The following is a 21,809-nucleotide window of genomic DNA, read 5'->3' as shown; positions in this document are numbered from 1 at the left end:
TTTGTTACTTCTTCAAAAAACTCAATCAAGTTTGTGAGACATGATTTCCCATGCACAAAGCCATGTTGACTATCCTGAATCAGTCCTTGCCTTTCCAAATACATGTACATCCTGTCCCTCAGGATTCCAACAACTTGCCCACTACCGCGGTCAGTCTCACGGGTCTATAGTTCCCTGGCTTGTCTTTACCACCCTTCTTAAACAGTGGTACCACGTTTGCCAACCTCCAGTCTTCCGACACCTCACCTGTGACTATCGATGATACAAATATCTCAGCAAGACACCCAGCAATCACATCTCTAGCTTCCCACAGAGTTCTCTGGTACACCTGATCAGGTCCTGGGATTTATCCACCTTTACCCATTTCAAGACATCCAGCACTTCCTCCTCTGTAATCTGGACATTTTGCAAGATGTCACCATCTATTTCCCTAGCCTATATCTTCCATATCCTTTTCCACAGTAAGTACTGATACAAAACATTAATTTAGTATCTCCTCCATTTTCTGTGGCTCCACACAAAGGCTGCCTTGCTGATCTTTGAGGGGCCCTATTCTCTCCCTAGTTACCCTTTTGTCCTTAATATATTGTAAAACCCCTTTGGATTCTCCTTAATTCCATTTGCCAAAGCTATCTCATGTCCCCGTTTTGCCCTCCTGATTTCCCTCTTAAGTATACTCCTACTTTCTTTATACTCTTCTAAGGATTCACTCGATCTATCCTGTCTGTACCTGACATATGCTTCCTTCTTTTTCTGAACCAAACCCTCAATTTCTTTAGTCATCCAGCATTCCCTATACCTACCAGCCTTCCCTTTCTCCCTAGATGCAGAAAAAGTGTTTGACTGGGTAGAATGTCCATACCTTTTTTATGTCCTGGAATAGTTTGGTCTTGGGTGGGGGTCTTCGCCAGATGGGTGGCAGTGTTATATAGTGATTCTATGGCAGTGGTCTTTACTAATGGCATAAGGTCTGACAATTTAAATATTGGTAGAGGCAACTGATAAGGGTGCCCCCTTTCACCGCTGTTCTTTACATTAGTGATTGAGCCGTTGGCAAAGGCTATCTGGCGGGATCCCAGTATAATTACCCTGGAGTGGGATCGGGGTGGCATAAAATCACTCTTTATGCAGATGATGTTCTTGTTCTACCTAACCTGACAATATCTGTGCCCTGTTTAATACAAAACATACTGGCTGCTTCCTCCCAGTCCCCCTCACTGTAACCCATCTATCTGCCATCTTTGGAGTTACTACTTCCCTATAACTCTGATCTACCTAACCTGACAATATCTGTGCCCTGTTTAATACAAAACATTAATTTATTTGGCTCTTTCTTGGGATATAAGATCAATTTAATGAAATCAGAGGCCATGCTCATGGAGGGTCTTACGGGAACACCCGATCTTGAAGGTGGAAATAGATTCCCTTTCAGGTGGTCACAGGGAGGTTTTCTATACTTAGACATTTTTATTACTCCTGCCTTTGATCAATTATACAAGGACAATTTTGTGCATTTGCTTGAGAAGATAAGACAGGACCTTCAGCGTTGGGAGGTTCTACCAATATCTTGGTTGGGTAGAATAGCTTTGGTAAATGAATGTTCTTTCTTGCTTATTATATCTCATGTGAATGCTCCCTTTGATGTTACCTATGCAAGTGCTGCAGAAACTTAATGGTTGGCTTGTTTCTTTCATCTGGTGTCGCAGGTGACCTCTTATTAAGCTTGCTATATTGCAGCTTCCACAAGGAATGGGGAGAGTAGAATTCCCAGATTTCAAGAAATATCAAATAAGTTCCCTATTATCCTATGAGAATGTCTGGACTTGTCATGATCAGAGGTTAATATGGCTGGACATAGAGGCCTCCCAGGCAAAATGTTCCCTTATTAATTTGCTATTTATGGACAAAATAGGGACTGTCACAGAGCATTGTAGAAATCAGATTGTCATTAACATGGTCAAATGTGGATAACGATGTGACAAAACAAGGGCAACTTACATAAAACCTCAATTTTTATTCCATAGTAGGAATGCGAGGATTTCAGGGCAGAGGATCAGAGATTCCTGAAGAAGGGCTCATGCCCGAAACATCGATTCTCCTGTTCCTTGGATGCTGCCTGACCTGCTGCGCTTTTCCAGCAACACATTTTCATGCCAGGATTTCAGCCAGGATCAATGGATTCTGGCTTTAGGTTATGGGAGTCTAGAGGGGTGTCCTGTCTGGGAGACTTATTTGAGGGGAGATCATGATGTCTTTCAATCAGTTGGAAGGGATCTTGGGAACTGAAGTCAAGGTAGATCCGGTATCCCTCCTCTTAGGCCTGCTGAGTCTGCCTTCTTTAGATGAGCATGGGAAGAAACTGTTTAATATTCTTACATATTGTGTGAGGAAGAACATTCTGATTAGCTGGATCTCTGACAATCCCCCCAGCCTGTCAGAATGGCATAGGTTAGTCATGGAACATTCCCCCTAGATTTCATTACAAGTATGATGCACCAGAAAGCAGAACATTTTTATAAGACATGACACCCTTTTTGAACTATATAGATGCAGACTTGTCAGCTATGTTGATTAGAGGCTTTGTGTAGCCACATAGACTGGGTCTGGTGGGCTAGGGATCCCTGGAGGAAGAATCCCGAATAAATACGGGTATGCCAACTGATATTCCCGATGATGGGGAGCTTTGGTAGGGCTGCGCTGTGTGGTGTAATTCAATTTAACTTAATTTAACTTATTTTAATTATTTATTGAATTGTAGTATGGTAGATTCTTTTCTTTGATTTGTTTTGTAGAGTAGTAGTTAGTTTATTGTTACTGTTACATTATAAGATTGTAATAGTATTTTTATTTAATTTTATATTAAAAAAATCTTTTTCAATAAACAAAATAACTCTCTTCCTGAAAAGATGGTGGAAGCAATGTGCTTGAACATTTTTAAGGCAGAAGTAGACAGATACTTGTTAAGTAAAGGAGTTAACAGTTATCATGACTTGGGTAGAAATGTGGATTTGAGATTACAGACATTTCACCCAGGATTTGGGTGAATGGCTGAACAGGCTCAGGGCTGAATGGCCTACTCTAGCTCTTAATTTACATGTCCTACGTCCTGGTCTTTCTTTAATTTTCCCTTAATTTTACTTGTTCATGAGATGTAGGTTTTGCTCGCTTTGCCAGCAGCTATTGCCAAAAGGTGATGGTGATGAATCGCCTTCTTGAATTGCCGCAGCTCTTGAGGTATAGGGACAGCCACAGTGCTGTTAGGAAGGGAATACCAGGGTTTGACTCAGCAATAATGAAGGAAGGGCACACTGTTCAAAGTTAAGATGGTAAGCAACTTGAAGTTTATCTTGCAGATGATATTTCTATGCATCTGCTGCCCTTGACCTCCTTGGTGAATGTTTGGAAAGTGCTCTGAAAGGTGTCTTGCTTAGTTACTACAGTGCATTCCTTTCATTATCTGGTGGACAACAGTATACACTCAATTGCATAATGTCTCTTTTATGAATTGGATGCTATGTTTACTTCAAACATGTTTAGACAAGATTTTGTATAAAGGTGTTTTCCTATGAATTTCTGAACTGATTTTGCTTAATTATTAACAATAATTGAATTAAAAGTTTTAGGGTGAATAAATTTGCAATATTTAATTACGTTGAATGCTAAATCAAAATAGTGAGTGATATGTGTAGGAAAATCCATGATCATATTCGAAAAAATATTTATGATGATTTTGCTCCATCCAGAGCATAAAAATATCAGCAACTATAATCTTTTGGCATGTTTAATATTTTGCTGGAACATGGCAAGCTCATGGGAAATTTTAATTCTCAAGAATTGGTATATTGAGAATGGATGAGAGATTTTTAATAAATCACATTTGGAATGGAAGAGCAACTCAGCTATAACGTACTCACTTCCAGGTATATTGAAGAAATATTTGGATACTGGTGAGAAATCTATATGCTATAGATGGGTATTTCCTATTTCAAGGACAAAATACTGCAGATGTTGGAAGTCAAATGAAAAATTATAGAAATACTCAGCAGGGTTGGCATTATTTGTAGCGGACAAAGTAAAGTCAGCATTTTTGATCAATGATAAACTGGGAAGATTTAGAGATGTAGTAGATTTTAAACAAATACTGAGAGAGAGAGAGAGAGAGAAAGAAAGAGACAGAGTGTGTGTGCGCGCTACAAGTAATGTATCTAGAGGAGGAGGAAATGGCATGTATTGCTCATCCCAAGTTGCTCTTGGGAAGTTAGTGGTGACTAATCTTCTTGAACTGCTACAGTACAAACCAAGACAAGGAAAGAAAACGCAAATGACATGGGGGTAGTTCTGAAACTGTGATCTGAAATTGTTGAACTTGATGTCAACTGACAGTTGGTCCTCGAGCTTATGTTGTAAGCCTTGGAATGTTCTGGAAGCTGGGGACAGCATGGGACACCTTGGTCCACATCTAAAAGCCCCCAAATCCTTTTCCCAAGATTCCTTCCTATGCAAACATAGAAAAATACAAGTTGTTCTGCTGTACATGTGTTTTGTCATTGCAAATTCGCTGTAATGTAATTGATGAATTGGGGATGCTGTTTCTAAAGCACGAACTTCTAAAACATGTGTTGGTTGTAACATGATTGCAGCACCAACACTTTTAGCATTGTTTCTAAAGCACGATTTTTCTATAATGCAGAGTTGTACAAGAATGCAACCATCATGGTATAGAAGAACTGACTGTACTTTCCTTATCACCTCTTCCTTTCTCAACAGTGAAGGCCCCAAATACTCCTTCTAGTTGAAACAGGAATTTATTTGTACTCCTTCAATGTTATATACTGTATATAGCTCAAGATGTGGTCTATTCCAGATCAATGCAGATCGGGTGACCACTTTGCAGAACACCTCCTTTTAGTCTGCAAGCAGACTCTAAACTTCTAGTCACCTGTCATTCCAATTCTGCATCTGGATCATATGTTGTTTTTGGCCATCTACAGTGTTCCAATTAAGTTTAATGTAAGGCCAAAGAACAACAATACCTTTTAAGATTCACTTAGAGAATGTGAGTATTATTGACTGGACCATCATTTATTGCCCATCCCTAGTTGGTCTTGAGAAGCTGTTGTTGAGCTGCCTTCTTGAACTACACCAACAATGTCCTGAGAAAGGGCATTTCAGGATTTTAACCCAGCAACACTGAAGGAATGGTGACATATTTCCAAGTCTGAATGCTGAGTGGATTGTGGGTAGCTGTGTTCCCAGGTATCTCTTACCCTTCATCTTATAGATGGTATTGGTTTTGCGTTTGAAATATGCTGTCTTAGGAGCCTTGATGGATTTCTGCAGTGTATCTTGTTGATAGTATGCACTGCTGCTACTGAGTGTCAGTAATGGAGGGACTAAATGTTTGTGGTTGTGGTGCCAATCAAGCAGGCTGCTTTGTGGTGGATGGTGTCAAGCAACCTACATATTGTTAGAGCTGCACTCATTCATGATAAGTAGGAATATTTCATCACACTCCTGACTTGTGCCTTATAGATTGTGGACAAGCTTTGATACTTTTAAATGTCAAAGATCAATGGTTAGATTCTCTCTTCTTGGAAATGGTCATTGCCTGGCATTGATGTGGCAGAATGTTACTTGCCCCACTTGTCGGCCCAAGGCTGGATATTGTCGAGGTCTTGTTGTATTTTGGCTTGGACTGCTTCAGTATGAGGAATCACAAATGGTGCTGAATGTTGTGCAATTATTAGTAAACATTCCCACTTTTGACCTGATGATGCAGGGAAGGTCATTGATGAAGCAGCTGAAGATGGATCAGCCAAGGAAATTAACATGAGGAAATTCTGCAGAGATGTCCTGGAGCTGAGATGGCTGACCTCCAACCACCACAAATATCTTCCTTTAATGCTAGATATGACTCCAACCATTCATTTCCATTGATTTTAATTTCTCAACAGGCATTTTACTGTCTTCTGAATTCAACACAGTTTAACAATTTCAGTAGGTACATTCTGCCCCTTTTTCTTTCTCCCTCCTGATTTTGATTTTTCAATTTTGCTTTCAGGTGGCAACTATATATATTTTGACATTCACACCTCTTTTGTTTAATTATCTCATGACTAGCCCTGTTCAATCCTGTTTCCAACATTTGTTATTTTTCTCACTCTCCCCAACTTCATTAACTCTGTACTTTCTTAAAGTCAATTACATCTCTAACCTTTTCCAGTTCTGGTGAAAAGTCACATCTGAAATGTGAACTTTGTTTTACTTTTTCCAAATTTGCCACCCGACTTGCTGAACATATCCCAATGTTCAGTTCTTATTTCATAATTCAAAGTGGTCAGATTTTATTGGCTCAATGAATCCCCTGAGTACATATTAAAGTGCTCTTTTTAAGTTGGCTCCAAGTATAACTTGGGCAACACTAGTTCCTTGGACTTAGCTCCATTTTCTTAGTCATTTTGCTAAGTTTAAGCAATTATTCACATAGTGTTTTACACTTGTCATTGATCCATCTGAATAAAAGCCCTCAAAATACATTTCCCTTGACAATTTTTTGGGCTTGCGCAGCACCTTTTCAAACTTTGAGAATTTCAAATTAACCAATTCAAATGGAAGGCACTTTGTATAATTTGACAGAGTTGAGAAGTAAACACTCCAAGATTTAGGGTGTGAAAGTATAGTGATTATTTTATGAATGAGGAATCCAGAGGTTTGGGGAAAATAAAACATTTTTGTTGTTAGAAAGAATGGTAAAATAACTCAGATTAAAAACAAAAGTACTGTGGATGCTGGAAATCAGAACCACAAACTGAAATTACTGAAAAAACTCAGCATGTCTGACATTTGTTCTGGTCTACTGACCCTTCTTCAGAACTTAAGACCCTTCTGAAGAAGAGTCATTGGACTTGAAACATTAACTCTACATTCTCTCCACAGATGCTGCCAGACCTGCTCAGATTTTCCAGCAATTTCTGCTTGTAACTCTCACATAAAAGCTGGCAAAGGGACAACAGTCATGCTGATGTCACAAGTAGTTGCCTGCTGTCATTAACCAAGTGTTAGACACAGTAGAGTTTGCCAGCCCTGAAAATAAGGTTAATCAACAGTAGGTGGGAAGATAAAGATTCCCCTACTTTGAGCCACCACTTTCCTGGGAGAACACTAGGAGTTCCCCTACATCAGCCCAAGGGAAGAACAAAAATTGTTATCACCAAAGACTACAAGACATCAGGGACAAACACTGCACCACACCATCATTCCAAAACGTGTGTCCCAGCTCCTCCATTCTACAGTATAGCTTCAGAATGCGTAAAGCATTCTTATCCATCAAGAGTCATGTTTTCCTTTCTTCAATTAAATAGTAAATCATATCTCAACTGCTGCTTCTTAATAAACTAAATTAACTGTCTGAAAATTCCTTATAATGGTTACCTAAAGATGCAGTTGACCATGATCGCTCACCCCTAAAATCTAATACTAACCATGTTGCAACCAAGCTGTTCCAGAACAGCGGTTTGGAAAATTGCCAGTCATATTGTTTGCAAAATGCACCAGAAATCCAATTTGACCAATGATGATATAGTTCATCTGTTCTCAAACATCAGCAAAATGAGGGAAGATAGTATCAAATGACACTTGCATGTCAATAATCTGGTCACTGTGGTTGGTTTGGGTTCTGCCAAGGCTACAGCTACTGGCCTCTTTACCACCTTTATCAAAAGAAAGACAAAACGGTTGAATTGGGCAGAGGTCAGAGTGATAGAGGTGGAGGAGGTGAGAGTGACCACTTTTACATCAAACATGTGACCCAGTGCAACATCAAAGAACTCTAGTAAAATTAAAATCAATGGGAATCAGGGGAAAATGTTCTTCAGGTTGCAGTCCTACCTAGCACAAAAGAAGGCAGATTGTTGCAACATAATCATCTTAATCCAGAGGTAACACAAGAGATGTCCCTCAGGGTAGTATTCTTGGCCCAGCCATCTTCAATTCCTTCCCTTTATCAGAAGCAGGGGTGTACTCTGTTGACTGTGTAGCACTTAGTATAGTTCACAATTGCTCAGATACTGAACAGTCTGTGACTGTATGTAAAACAATCTGGGTAGGATTCATGCTTGAGCTGATGAGTGCCAAGAATCACCATGCCACAAAGGTTCAGACAACGACTGAACCAATCCAACAAGAAAAAAATGTAACCGTCTCCCTTTGATACATAATGGCATTCCCATCACTGAAGTTCCACTGTTAACAGCCTTGGGGTTACCAAGGGCCAGAAACTTAACCAGATGGCTATATAAAAACAGAGGTTTCAAGAGCCTGTCAGAAGTTGGCAATTCTGCAGCAAGTAACAACTCCCCATGTCTGACCAAGATGCAGATCTGGAGTGTGGTAGCATACTCTCCATTTGCCTGGATGGAGACAGATCTAAAATCTCTCTAAGTGTTTGACACCATTCAGGACAAAGCAACCCACTTGACTGACTCCTTATGCATCACCTTTAAACATTCACTCCTTCTTTTGCCATTGTATGGTGGCAATGTGTAAACGTGTTATGATTATAACACATTTGTAACTTACATGAGGTCCTGGAGCAGCTTTCCAAGGTTCCTTCAACCACACCTTCCAAAAAGGGATGGCGGTTCAATGGTTAGCACTGCTGCCTCACAGTGCCAGGCACTGGGTTCAATTCTAACCTCAGACAACTATCTGTGTGGAGTTTGCATATTCTCCCTGTGTCTGTGTGGGTTTCCTCCCACAGACCAAAGGTGTGCAGGTTAGGTGGATTAACCAGGCTAAATTGCCCATCATGTACAGGAATGTGTAGGTTTGGTGGATTAGCCATGAGAAATGGAGGGTTACAGGGATGGGATAGGGTAGGGGGGTGAATCAGGGTGGGATGCTCTTTGGCGAGTTAGTGTGGACTTGCTGGGCCAAATGAGCAAAAGTGAAGACTGCAGATACTGGAGATCAGAGTCAAGATTAGCGTGGTGCTGGAAAAGCACAGCAGGTCAGGCAGCATCCGAGGTGCAGGAAAATCGATGTTTCAGGCAAAAGCCCTTCATCAGGAATGGCCTGTTTCCACACTGTAGGAATTCTCTATTCTATCTACAATCTGCAATCTCCACTATCTGGAAGAACAATGGTAATACCCATACTGGGACAATCAACCACAGGTCCTCCATTAAGCTACACACCATTCTGATTTGAAAGTGGATTGCCATTCATTCATGTTTGCTGGGTTAAAATGCTGAAACTTCCAAACAGCACTGCAGGTGACCTATACAACGTGGACTGCAAATTTTGAAGATGTCAGCGCCCCACTCTCCACCTTTTCAAAGGCAATAGCAGGATTGGCAACAAATGCTGACCTCACCAGTGACACAACTGACAAATAAATGAAGCTGTCTCACCTGTTGAATGCTTGCAGCATTTTCTGTGTTTATTTCATTGTTATTGTACAATGTATGGAATAAGATGGAGGCAAGAGAATTACCTTCAGCTGTTCCAGATCAGGTCTTTCAAGGCTCACCACTTCAGCAAGTAGCTGGTTTTCCAAACCATCACGGGTGACTGTAAAGTTAATCAATGTAGTCTGTGCCTGTATTTCAGGTTTGTAGTGAGGATTAGCTAATTTGGTGTGTAGAATTAAATGGAAGTTAGGATGAAACACGCACTCTTTATCTCCAATCCTAATGTACCTTTGAAAATAAGAATCAGTGGTGTTAAATTTCTAAATTTCAAGCTAATGTTTACTTAATAAACATTAAAATACCAATCTTCCTTTACAAATTACCTTCCTTTCTTAACGGTGTGTCTGCAAAGCAAAGGATCCAACACAGGGTCAATGGTCTCTTCTATGTTTTCTATTAAAACAGGATTTCCCACAACAAGTGCTTCTTCTATAATATCCAAATATCTAAATAAAAAGATGTGAATAATATGAATCCTATTTCAGTTATAACAGGCATCAAAAAACCGGATTAAGAATCCTCTTTGCAGACTATTCCTTATTCTTTAAATGAAGTTATCATAAGTAGATTATGTACCATCAAAGGAATGAGAGTTTGAGGAAAAGATGGAGGAATCCATGAAAATCCAGTTGCCCTATGCTGGTGCTGTAACTATGGCAGAGTGGGATACCCATTCCCTGCTTCTAGGCGTCCACATCATTGCCAGAATTCCCCAATAATTGTATTCATACAAAGCCCAGAAAATACAATCACTGCATGCATATTTGCCAGATAGTGAAGAAGAATTGGGAGGGGAGCAACATATCTGATGATAATGTAGGAAGAAGTCAGCATACGGCAATGGCTGAGCCAACAGGTTGAGATGTGCTTTTGGCAAAAAGTAGTAACCTTATGGCAGTTGATTGCTTCAAGGCTGGTTACAATTAAACAAAGTGGCTGAGAAATTTAGTGGCTCCCAACTTCCATAGAATGTGGGACTGCTAAAGAATTATGCAGGCAAACCCTACACTGCGGGCAGCAGAGACAGAACAGGCAGGCATTCTCCTGGACAACATCAGCCTACAATCCCACCTGTTTTCCTGATGTCACGGGAAAGATGACAACATTAGAAGCTGGTATTTCTTCAAGAAACTCTTCTGCAGCCTAAACTGATCAGAGATTAGATTAGTTCTCCCGCAAAACCTGTCACTTTCCATCTCTATTGCTCCTGAAATCAGGCAGTTTCTTGAGGCACAGATACAAATGGCTCATCAGCTCTGTTAAGTCACTGGACTCTAAGCTTTAATGCTGCTTTATTTCCACCAGATGCTGTCAGACTTGCTAAGTTTTGCCAACAATTTCTGCTTTAGTTGTTTGACTTGGCTCATTTCCCCCATCTGGCAGGCAGCCAATCTACATTCGGTTCCATAACTAAACTCCCCTGATGCAACTCCATACTTTTCCCTCTCCTGTCCAAGGTAACTCCTGCCCATGCACTTTTCTACCATAACAGGCTTACTCTCTAATCACTTCATATAGCTATCACTGTCATATCCCTCTTTAATGCAGGAGAAAAGCACACACAGGGTGGGATAGCTAATGGCAATTGAAGAAGTCAGAGGTCACTTGTTCACCCTGTCTTCATTCCAGGAGGACCCACTGAAGGTGATGAATTGGAGACAAATCATGGCCTGGGCATGTAGCAATGCTACAGGACACATTGCAAAATACTTCTTCAAATTTGATCCTCCTTGTGCATTTCACTTACCATAACCCTGCCACTGAATTCACCCCAAACTCATAAAAGGAGCAGAAGTAAATCATTCAGCCCACTTAGTCTGCTCTGCCATTCAATGAAATAGTGGTTGATCTGATAATCCTTAATTCCACATTTCCAATTTTTGGCCATGACCTTACTGATTAAAAATCTATCTCAGCCTTGAATATACTTAATAATACCTCTACAGATTCCTGTTGTAAAGTATTCCATGGACTCACTATCATCTGACAGAAGAAATTCTTCCTCACTTCTGTCCTAACTAGACCACCCCTTACATTGAGATACTCTCACAAGGGGAAACAATCTTTCCACATCACCTTGTCAAGTCTCCTGAAAATCTTGTATGTTTCATGAAGATCACCTCTCAGTCTTCTAAACTCCAAACATAACCTACTTAACATCTCCTCATAAGACAATCTCTCATACCTGGGATCAACACAGTAAATCTTCTATGGATTGTCTCTGATGCAGTATACTTTTCCTTAGATAAGGGGAACAAACTGTTCATAATATTCTGTGTGGTGTAAATTGTGCCTTGCATAGTTTAAAAAAAAGACTTTCCCATTTTTACACTCTATTGTCTTTGAAGTAAAAGCTAATATTCCATTTTTCTTCCCGATTATGTGCTGAGCTTGTGCTAGCTTTTTGTGATTTATGTACAAGGACACCCAAATCCATTTGTGTTATAGCTTTCAACAGCCTTCATTTAAATATTATTGAGCCCCTCTGGCCCTCCTGTCAAAGTGCATAACTACACATTCCCCACTCACTTAAAACTATTTATATCCCTCTGCAGACTCCTGACCACGAGTTTTCAGCCATTTTAGTATCATTGGCAATCTTCATATTTCTTTCTTAAATATATTCAGTGACATTTCCTCTAAAGCTTTCTGCAGTAAAGAATTCCACAAGTTCACCATCCTCTTGAGTGAAGAAAATTTTCCTCATCTCAATCTGAAACTAATTATCATATATCCTGAAATTGTGTCCCTTATACTGAACACTCCAGCCAAGGGAAACATCATCCCTCCATCCATTCTGCTCAGTCCTCTCAGATTTTCAAACATTTCAATGAAATCCCCTCTCAACTTCTAAACTCCAGTGAATATAGGTCCAGTTGACCCAAATTCTACCTATATGTCAAACATGTCATCCCTAGAATCAGCCTGTGCACCTTCACTGAGCTTCCTTTATGGTAAGTATATCTTTTATTGGCTGTAGAGACCAGAACTGCACACAGTTCTCCAGATATGGTCCCACTGAGGTCCTGTCCAGCTGCAATAAATCTTCCTTGCTCCTGTACTTAAATCCTCTTGCAATGAAAGCCAACATAACATTTGCCTACCTAACTGCTTGCTGCACCTGCACGCTTGTTCTCAATGACGAAGGGCTCCAAGGTGCCTTTGTATATCAAACTTATCCAGTCTATCACTACTACTAATTATGATATGGAGGTGCTTGTATTGGACTGAGGTGGATAAAGAAGGTGAAGGGGCTATGCTCCAAAAGCTTGTGATTTCAAATAAACCTTTTGGACTATAAACCTAGCGTCTTGTGATTTCTGACACTTTATTACTAATTAAATAGTGCTCTGTCATTTTTCCTACCGAAGTGAACAACTTCACATTTATACACTTTACACTGCATCTGTCACGTATTTGCCCACTCACTCAACTTATCTAAATTGCCTCTTTATATCCTGCTCACAACTCTCATTTCCACCTAGTTTTGAACTGTATGCAAACTTGAAATTATTAAACTTAAATCTCTCATCCAAATCACTATGTATTGAATAGTAGCTAGAATCCAAACACTGATCCCTGTGGTATTCCACTCGTCACCGCCCTTTACTTCAAAAACAACCCACTTATTTTTCCTCACATTTCCCGGTCTACCAAACAATTTTCAATCCATTCCATAATATTACCACCAATCCATGTGCCTCAATTTTGCATGATAAACTGTTGTGAGATTTTATTAAAAGCTTTCTGAAATTCCAAATACACCAAATTACTGTTCTTTTCCATCTATTCTACTCAATACATCCTCAAAAAAAACTCCAGTAGATTTGTCAAACATGGGTTCACCTTCAGAAATCCATGTTGATTTAGTGTAATGCTACTGGATTTTTAAAAAATAGTCCAGATATCACATCCTTTGTAAGAGACTCCAGCATTTTCCCTACTTTTGATTCAAGGCTAACCTGTCTTTAATTCCCAGTTTTCTGTTTCACTCATTTTTAAACAGTTGGTTACATTTCCCATCCTCTAATCCACAATACATAGAATTTTTTAAGATGACAACCAACACAGCCACCTCCTTTATACTCTGGGATGGAGATTATCAGGCCCTGGGTATTTATCAGCTTTCTGTCCCATTATATTTTTCAGACCTTTTTTTTTAAAACTAATACTAATATCCTTCAATTCCTGCTTTCCTAGCAGTCTGGGATTCTTTGTGCTTTTTATTTGTGAAGACAAAACAAAAGTAGATGTTTAATGCTCTGCTACTTCTTGTTCTCCATTAATAATTATCCTGCTACAGACTGTAGGATACCTACATTTGTCCTCACTAACCCTTTTCTTCTTTTTACCTATTTATAAAAGATCTTATTGTATGGTTTTATGCCCTTGCAGGTAAAACCATAATCTGTTTTCCCCTCTTAATCAACCACTATTCTCCTTTGCTTAATTCTAAACTGCTCCTCGTTGTCAGGCTTGCTACTTTTTCAAGCAACATTATATGAGTTCCCTTTGAATCGAGCAATATCCTTAAATTTTATTGTAACCATCATTGGGCCACTTTTCTTCTGCCTGAAAGGAATGTATAACTGAAGCAATGCATGTGTTCATTCTTTAAATACTAGCCATTACCTGTACACTATCATGTTTTTTAATGAAGTTACCCAGTCTGTCAGAGCTAATGCATCCCTCAAACCTTCATTGCTTCTGTTATTTATAGAATTATACAGGTCGGAAACAGAACTTTCTGTCTAATCAGTCTGGATTTAGGACCTTAGTATTGAATTGGACTGTTATCACTTTCTATCCCAACAAAGAATTCTGATGAACAGTCACCAGAGTCAAACATTAACTCTGCTTTCTCCAGCAACTTCTTTTTTTTTCAGATTTCCAGCAGTTCTTTGTCTTATTTAAGAATTCTACAGTGTTACAGTTATTCCTCAAGGATTTTGCACAAGATTATTAATTAATCACTTCTCATTACATAAATCTAGGATGGAGGAGAAAGTGAGGTCTGCAGATGCTGGAGATCAAAGTTGAAACTTTATTGCTGGAACAGCACAGCAGGTCAGGCAGCATCCAGGGAACATGAGATTCGACGTTTCGGGCACAGGCCTTTCTTCAGGAATGAGCAGAGAGTGTTCAGCAGGAGAAGATAAAAGGTAGGGAGGAGGGACTTGGAGGAGGGGCGTTGGAAATGTGATAGGTGGAAAGAGGTCAAGGTGAGGGTGATAGGTCGGAGTAGGATGGAGGCGGAGAGGTCAAGAAGAAGACTGCAGGTCAGGAAGGCGGTGCCGGGCTGGAGGGACCTACCACCTATCACATTTCCAACGCCCCTCCTCCAAGTCCCTCCTCCCTACCTTTTATCTTCTCCTGCTGAACACTCTCTGCTCATTCCTGAAGAAGGGCCTGTGCCCGAAACGTCGAATCTCCTGTTCCCTGGATGCTGCCTGACCTGCTGTGCTGTTCCAGCAATAAAGTTTCAACATAAATCTAGGATGGTCTTCCCCGAGCTGTTTCCTCATGTCCAGGTTTAAAAATCCACCTTATACACATTCCAGGAATTCACCCAAAACAGTATTATTGCAACTGCAGTTTATCTAATCTATATTGAAACCACCCACAATTACGGATCACTCTAATCTTTTCAATGCAATTCCCTACCTCATCACTGTTCAGCGGCCTATACTCAACACTCACTAAAGGTTTCCGCACATAATTTTTCCTTAACCCCATCCAGAATGATCTCACTTCTTGATTTCTTGCATGAATATTCTTTCTCACTACTGCACTCATTGCATCTTTCACTAACAAAGCAACCCACCTCCTTTTCCATTTTTCTTGATCTTCCTAAAGGCTGAACACCCTTGGATGTTCAGTTCACAGCCTTGGTCACCCTGCAGTCATGTCTCTGTATTTGGTATCATGTCATATCTTTGTAAAAATATTTGTGCTGTTAATTCAGGGAGACAATGATATGATTTTGTTACCAGTAAGTTTTGGAGACCAGGGTTCAAATCTCATACCAGCATATGGTGAAATTTGTACTAAATAAAACTCTGGCACAGTGGTATACATCAGGAGGGAGTTTCCCTGCCAGTCCTCACATTTGCTCTGACACCATGAAGTCTCATGACATTAAGCCAAACAATGCCAGGAAAACCATCTGCTCATTATTTTGAACTGCCTCCCTCCCATTCCCCTTTAATCATCCTCCATGTTGAATAGCACTTGGAAAAGGTGGCAATTATTACAGAGGATGGGAAGGTCACATACTGCATTCAGAATGGGTCTTCTATTTCCACCTCCAATAATGGCTTTGCAGCACAACTTCTAAGTGAGCCAGTTAAGCCCTATAGGACATAAATGTTGGAGGGTCTGCTACAGGTGGTTAGGGAACCAACTGAAGCAAAAAAACCTCATTCTTATCAATCTGTCCACCTCTGATATACTTGATAGTAACAGTAAGAGCAACCAACATGCCCAATCCTTGTGGAGACAAAATACCACCTTAACATTGATGATGCATTGTATTGTGCGGCATTATTTCTGTGTTAAGTGGAACAGACTTCAATAAAGCAAAATGTCCAGGTACTTCCTGAATGCAAATAGCAGCATAAAGCCTATCCAATTACCCATATCAGTATCCTCTCAATCATTAATAAAGTGATGAAAGATGTCATCAACAGCATTATCAAACAGCACTAGCAATAACCTGCTCACTGTTGCCCAGTTTGGATTCCACCAAGGCCCACTGAGCACCTGACCTCATTATGATCTTCGTTCAAATATGGAAGAGTTGAATTCCAGAAGTGAGGTGAGAGTGACTGAACATGACATCAATGCTGCATTTGACCAAGTATAGCATGAAGGTGCAAAACTGGGGTCAGTGGACATCAGAGAGTAAACTCTTCCTTGGTTGGAGACATAGCTGATAAAAAGGAAGGTGTTTGGACATCAGTCATCTCAGCACCAAGACATCTCTGCAGGAGTTCCTCAGAGCAGTGTCCTTAGCTCAACAGTCTTCAGCTGCTTCACCAATGAGCTTCCTTCCATCATAAGGTCAGAAGTGGTGATGTTTGCTAATGAGTGTATAATGTTCAACACCATTCGCAACTCCTCAAATATTGCTCAAACACAGCAAGACCTGAACAATATCCAGGTTTAGGGTGAAAAGTGGCAAGTAAAATTTGTGCCACATAAGTGTTAGACAATGACCATCCCCAACGAGAGAGAATTTAACTAGTGCCCTTGACATTCAATGGCATTATCCCCACTGGCAACATTCTAGGGATTACCAGTGACCGGAAGTTGAACAGGACCAACCATATAAATAGTGTATCTACAAGAGCAGGTCAGACATTGGGAGTCCTGCAATGAATAACTCACCTCCTCATTTCTCAAAGCCAGCCCACCATCAGAAAGGCACAAATCAGGGATGTGATAGAATACTCCCCACTTGCCTGGATGAGTGCAGCTCCAATAATACTCAAGATGATTGACACCATCCAGGACAAAGCAATCCACTTGATTGGCATCATGTCTACAAACATTCATTCTCACTACCATCAATACACAGTAGCAGCAGTATGAACCATGTACAAGATGCACAACAGACCTTCACCAAGGCTCCTTAAGGAGGACCTTCCAAACTCATGACCACTATCATCGAGAAGGAAAATGATGGGAGATATATGGAAGCACCACAACATGCAAGTTCCCCTCCAAAGTACTAACCATCCTGATTTAGAAATATAAAGTTGTTCCTTTAAGTATTTTTATTTTTGTGAATTTTTGTAGCTCAGGTTCTGGTTCAAGTTGTAAATTTGCTCACTGAGTTGAAAGGTTTGTTCTCAAATGTTTCATCACCATGCTAGATAACATCATCAGCGAGCCTCTGTTGAAGTGCTGGTGTACTTTCCCACTTTCTATTTATGTGTCTTGGTCTGTTGAGGTGGGGGATATCACTTCCAATTCTTTTTCTGAGACGTTGATAAATGGGATCCAAATCAATGTGTTTGTTGATGGAGCTCCGGTTTGAATGTCAGGGCTCTAGGAATTCCCGTGCGTGTCTTTGTTTAGCCTGTCCTAGAATGGATGCATTGTCCCAATCGAACTGGTGTCCCTCATTGTCTGTGTGTAAGGATACTAGTGTAGCAAACTTCCAACCTGTTCCTTTTGTCTCTCTGGGTAGAGATCCTGAGTTCCCTCCCTAATGATATTGTGGTCTACATACAGCAAATGGACTGCAGTGGTTCAAGAAGGCAGCTCACAGCCAAGTTTTAAAAAGTGCCCACCTTGTTGGATAGCCAGTTTTACAATACAGAGCAATGCCAACAGATTAGGCTGAATTCCCGCACCAGCTGATGAATCATAGAATCCTCTAATGTGCGGAAGCAGGTCATTCAGCCCAGTGAGTCTACACCCAACCCTCAGAAGAGCATCTCACCCTAACCCTATAACCCCGCATTTCCCATGGCTAATCCATCTAACCAGCACATCTTTGGTGAAGGATTCTCTTTTACAACCTCTCCCCTCACCTGAGGTGTCGTGACCCCTCAGTAGTCTTATGATCTTGAAGAACTATGGTGACTTTACCTTTTACCTCATTGTGAATCCGCCATGCATTCAAGTAGTAATTTTAGTCTTGTCTTTTTGACATTCTCATTATTTTTTGTACTCCAGCCTTGTTTGCTGCTAGCCCTCATTTCCTCTGCTTTCCACTTTTGCTTTCTGCTTTTCTATTTTTGTTTCTGTCACACCTATATCCCCATTTAGAGCCTTGTCTACCTCTCATTGTCATTTAAACTCTGCCCACTATTACTAGTGATCTTTCCCCGGAAGGATGTTGATCCTTACCTTACTGTAGTGCAACACATCCAGCTTGTATAGATCCCATTTTCCCGAGAATCAGTCGCACACATTCGCATTCGGTCTACTTTCCTATTTATGATTTCACTACCATGTAGCACTTGGAGTATTCCTGAGACTACTACCTTTGAGGTTTGGCTTTTTAATCTGTTTCCTAGCTCCCTATATTCTGCTTGCAGGACCCATCCTCTCTTTACAAATATGGACTATTACTTCTGTTCTCCCTTCATCTTCAGAATGATTTCCAACTACTCAGTGACACCCTTAACTCTGGCACTGGGAAGGTAATCCTGGTGTCAATACTTGTGAATGCAGAAATGTTTATTTGTTTTCCTTATGGTAGAATACCCTTTTACTGCTCTTGCACTCTTTCTCTCCTCTCCGTTTAGCTCAGCCTTTCCTGGTGCCACAGACTTGGCTCTCACTGCATTCCTCTGAGAAACCATCTCCCCGAGCAGTATCCAAAATGGAAAATTTGTCAGAGAAAGAAACAGATGGTGCCTGCAGACTCCTGCATTATCTGCCTAATGTTTATACTCTGTCTGGTGGTTAGAGGCACTTTCTAGCTGTGCACTCTTTACTTGTGGTGTGACTATCTAATTTATCTGCTATCCTCAAAGATCTCAACATGCAGATGCTCCGCAGTGAGCCCAGCCGCTACTTCAGATCAGAAATGTGGATTTCTAGCAGTTGCAGTGGATACACTTTCTGCAGATGTGCTTACCTTAGACACTGGAAGTGTTCCTCACTTACCACATCATACAGGAGAGGCATTTGATCCGGCCAAGCTGCCCTGTCATGACTTACCCCTAAATTATTCTCTTTTTGTTTACTTCCTTTCATTGAGAAATGTTAAATATATACCAGGGACCTCACCTTACTGCTTGTCAAAGTGTCTTCACCTTATCTGCTCCTCTCAGTGATGCTGTCTGCGAGTCATGAGGACCTTATCTCATTCACTCCTCTCAGCGACACTGCCTGTCTGCCATGGGGACTTCACTTCATCTGCTCCCCTCAGTGATGTTGGCTGCCTGTCATGGGGATCTCACCTGTTCCTCTCAATTGCAATGTAAGGTGTTGGTGCACTCCAAAGTGTAGTACTAAGGTCATAAACACTTCTCTAAGTGAGTTGCCAGGATGGTACCATGAGGTTAGTGCGTGTCTGATACAAACCTCCATGGACAAAGGATGCAGTTGGTCACTGCCCATGAAATGTAGACTGAAATAGTGGGGAATTCTGGTCAAGATTGAGGCCTGGAAGAGCAGGTGGCATGCTAGAGCTGCTAAATAGCCACTCTGACTTTGATATGAAGAATTGTCACCATCTAATTTCTCTCCACTGCCTGATAAAATATCAAACTGCATGAGAGACAAAAATAGAAATTGCTGGATAAGCTCAGCAGATCTGGTAGCATCTGTGAAGAGAAATCAGAGTTAACGTTTTGGGTCAAATGACCCTTTCTCAGAACAAAATAAGGTGAGATTAGGTAATAATGAGAAATCAATGCATGCAGATAGGCCTCTCACTGCTTACTCGTGAGGTTCGCATTCTTGCCGTAAAAACTTGGGTGGAAAATCAGACAATTTCTTTGATGTCAAGAATCTCATTTTTCATTTCTTGCCATACTTTATCCACTGATTTGACATTGCCTATATTATTCAGGGGCTGTTTTGAGCTTCCAGGGTAATAATCTGGTGTGTACTGTGACTTTACATGCTGCGAGATATCTAATATATATTTTATCATTATGGCAAACCCTAGTCAGTGCCTAATGGCAGAGGTCTCATGGCTATGGCAAGCCAAGAGGTACATTTGACACAGACTGCATTTCTATCCCAAACAAAGATATCCACCTTCTTCTCCTGAATTTTCTCCATATTCTTTTCCACAGACACATTAAAAAAAATCCCTGAGACTCACTGAAATCTTTTTTTTGCTGTACAGCATTGGACATTAAATATGCATCTCCTCTTTCACATATTGCAGATTATTAAGAATCTAAAATAGTTCTATCTCCAATGTCTAAATTGATAAAGTCCATACTGGTTACATATTTAATGTTGGTAGCTTGCATTGCCCATGTAAATGAGAGATCAACTGGAAATCTCTAGGCAACCTAGTATCGCTACATCCATCACTTGCCACTTCCCTGCTGGGAGCCCATAATCAACACAATATTATTATCAGGAAACAATGTTTCTATAGAGAATGCTAGACGGCATTTAAATGAAGGATAGGTGATGATTCTTTTTACAAGTATTGAGTTTTAAATGTAAACTTTGTTATCTTGCACATTTTCTTTGAAATTAAATTGTCGTCTCACCCTTTTTGACCCAAATTAATGACTTTCAAGTCTGTGCCATGTCTTCTTTTGATCCACTTGATTCCCTGAAGTTGAGGATCAATCAAAAGTGGCCATCTCTCACAATTAGAAAAAATAGTGGCATTTTCCATGGATGTTTTATCACTGGGTAAGCCTTCATTGTTCCAGGCTGCAATTGTTGCATCGTCTGAGAGCAAGGCAACAGCATCCAAACCTTCAGTCATTGGAATTGGAGCCTAGGTTTGGAAATGAATCATTAAGTGTATTTAAACAGTTTCTTGTTTGAAATTTTACTACATCAATTATTGCATCAAAATTTTAAACTAACAAAAAATAAAAGTTAAAGATTAGATTAGATTGCTTACAGTATGGAAACATGCCCTTCGGCCCAACAAGTCCACACCGCCCCGCCGAAGCACAACCCACCCCTTACCTAACACTACGGGCAATTTAGCATGGCCAATTGACCTGACCTGCACATCTTTGGACTGTGGGAGGAAACCGGAGCACCCGGAGGAAACCCACGCAGACACGGGGAGAACGTGCAAACTCCACACAGTCAGTCGCCTGAGGCGGGAATTGAACCCGGGTCTCTGGCACTGTGAGGCAGCAGTGCTAACCACTGTGCCACCGTTCTTCAAAAAGAAACAATTCATTTTGAATTTCCCACATTAAGTCAAGTTAATATTTATACTCAAATCCAGTGGTAATGGGAGTAAATGTTTAAAGTAGTGGATAGAGTGCTAATCAAGTAAGCTGCTTTCACCTGGGTGGTGTTGAGCTCCTTGAGTGTTAGTTGTGCCACACTTAGCAGGCACCAGAAGATTATTCCGTCATATACCTAACCTGTACCTTGTAAATGGTGGATAGACTAGGAGAAGTCAGGAAATGTATTGCTTACTCCAGAATTCCCAAACGCTGACGTGGTAGAGCAGACTTGATGGGCTGAATGGCCTAATTCTGCTCCTATATCTTTCAGTGCTATGACAACAGAATAAAAGTACTTTTAAAAAGAAGCTCAGTCCAACGGCTGAGCTGCCAGGACAGGCCTGGACTTAAATTTGTGGGGCAAGGAACAAAGGCAACAAACTTGAACTTGCAACATCAATGCCATTATATTTACATTATTCATTGAAGGGACTAA

General features: G+C 40.5%; 1 protein-coding gene across 6 annotated transcripts in view; it reads right to left on the bottom strand.

The window, feature by feature from the left end:
• The window catches only part of dnah9l (dynein, axonemal, heavy polypeptide 9 like), a 427,363-nt gene that overhangs the window by 70,741 nt on the left and 334,813 nt on the right, over window positions 1–21,809 (bottom strand). For all 6 annotated transcript variants that reach the window (XR_006312134.1, XM_043693606.1, XM_043693607.1 and 3 more), the window contains exons 65-67: window positions 20,666–20,901; window positions 9,794–9,916; window positions 9,494–9,698 (exon numbers count right to left, since the gene is read on the bottom strand). Coding sequence is in view for 5 of the 6 variants with exons in the window: in XM_043693606.1 (XP_043549541.1) it covers window positions 9,494–9,698; window positions 9,794–9,916; window positions 20,666–20,901 (564 nt within the window). In the remaining variant the exon portion in view is untranslated. The remainder of the gene's footprint in view (window positions 1–9,493; window positions 9,699–9,793; window positions 9,917–20,665; window positions 20,902–21,809) is intronic.

Source organism: Chiloscyllium plagiosum, chromosome 7, assembly GCF_004010195.1.
Source record: "Chiloscyllium plagiosum isolate BGI_BamShark_2017 chromosome 7, ASM401019v2, whole genome shotgun sequence".
Lineage (NCBI taxonomy): Eukaryota > Metazoa > Chordata > Chondrichthyes > Orectolobiformes > Hemiscylliidae > Chiloscyllium > Chiloscyllium plagiosum.
The sequence above is the reverse complement of the archived record's forward strand: the minus strand, read 5'-3'. Positions and strand labels throughout refer to the sequence as shown.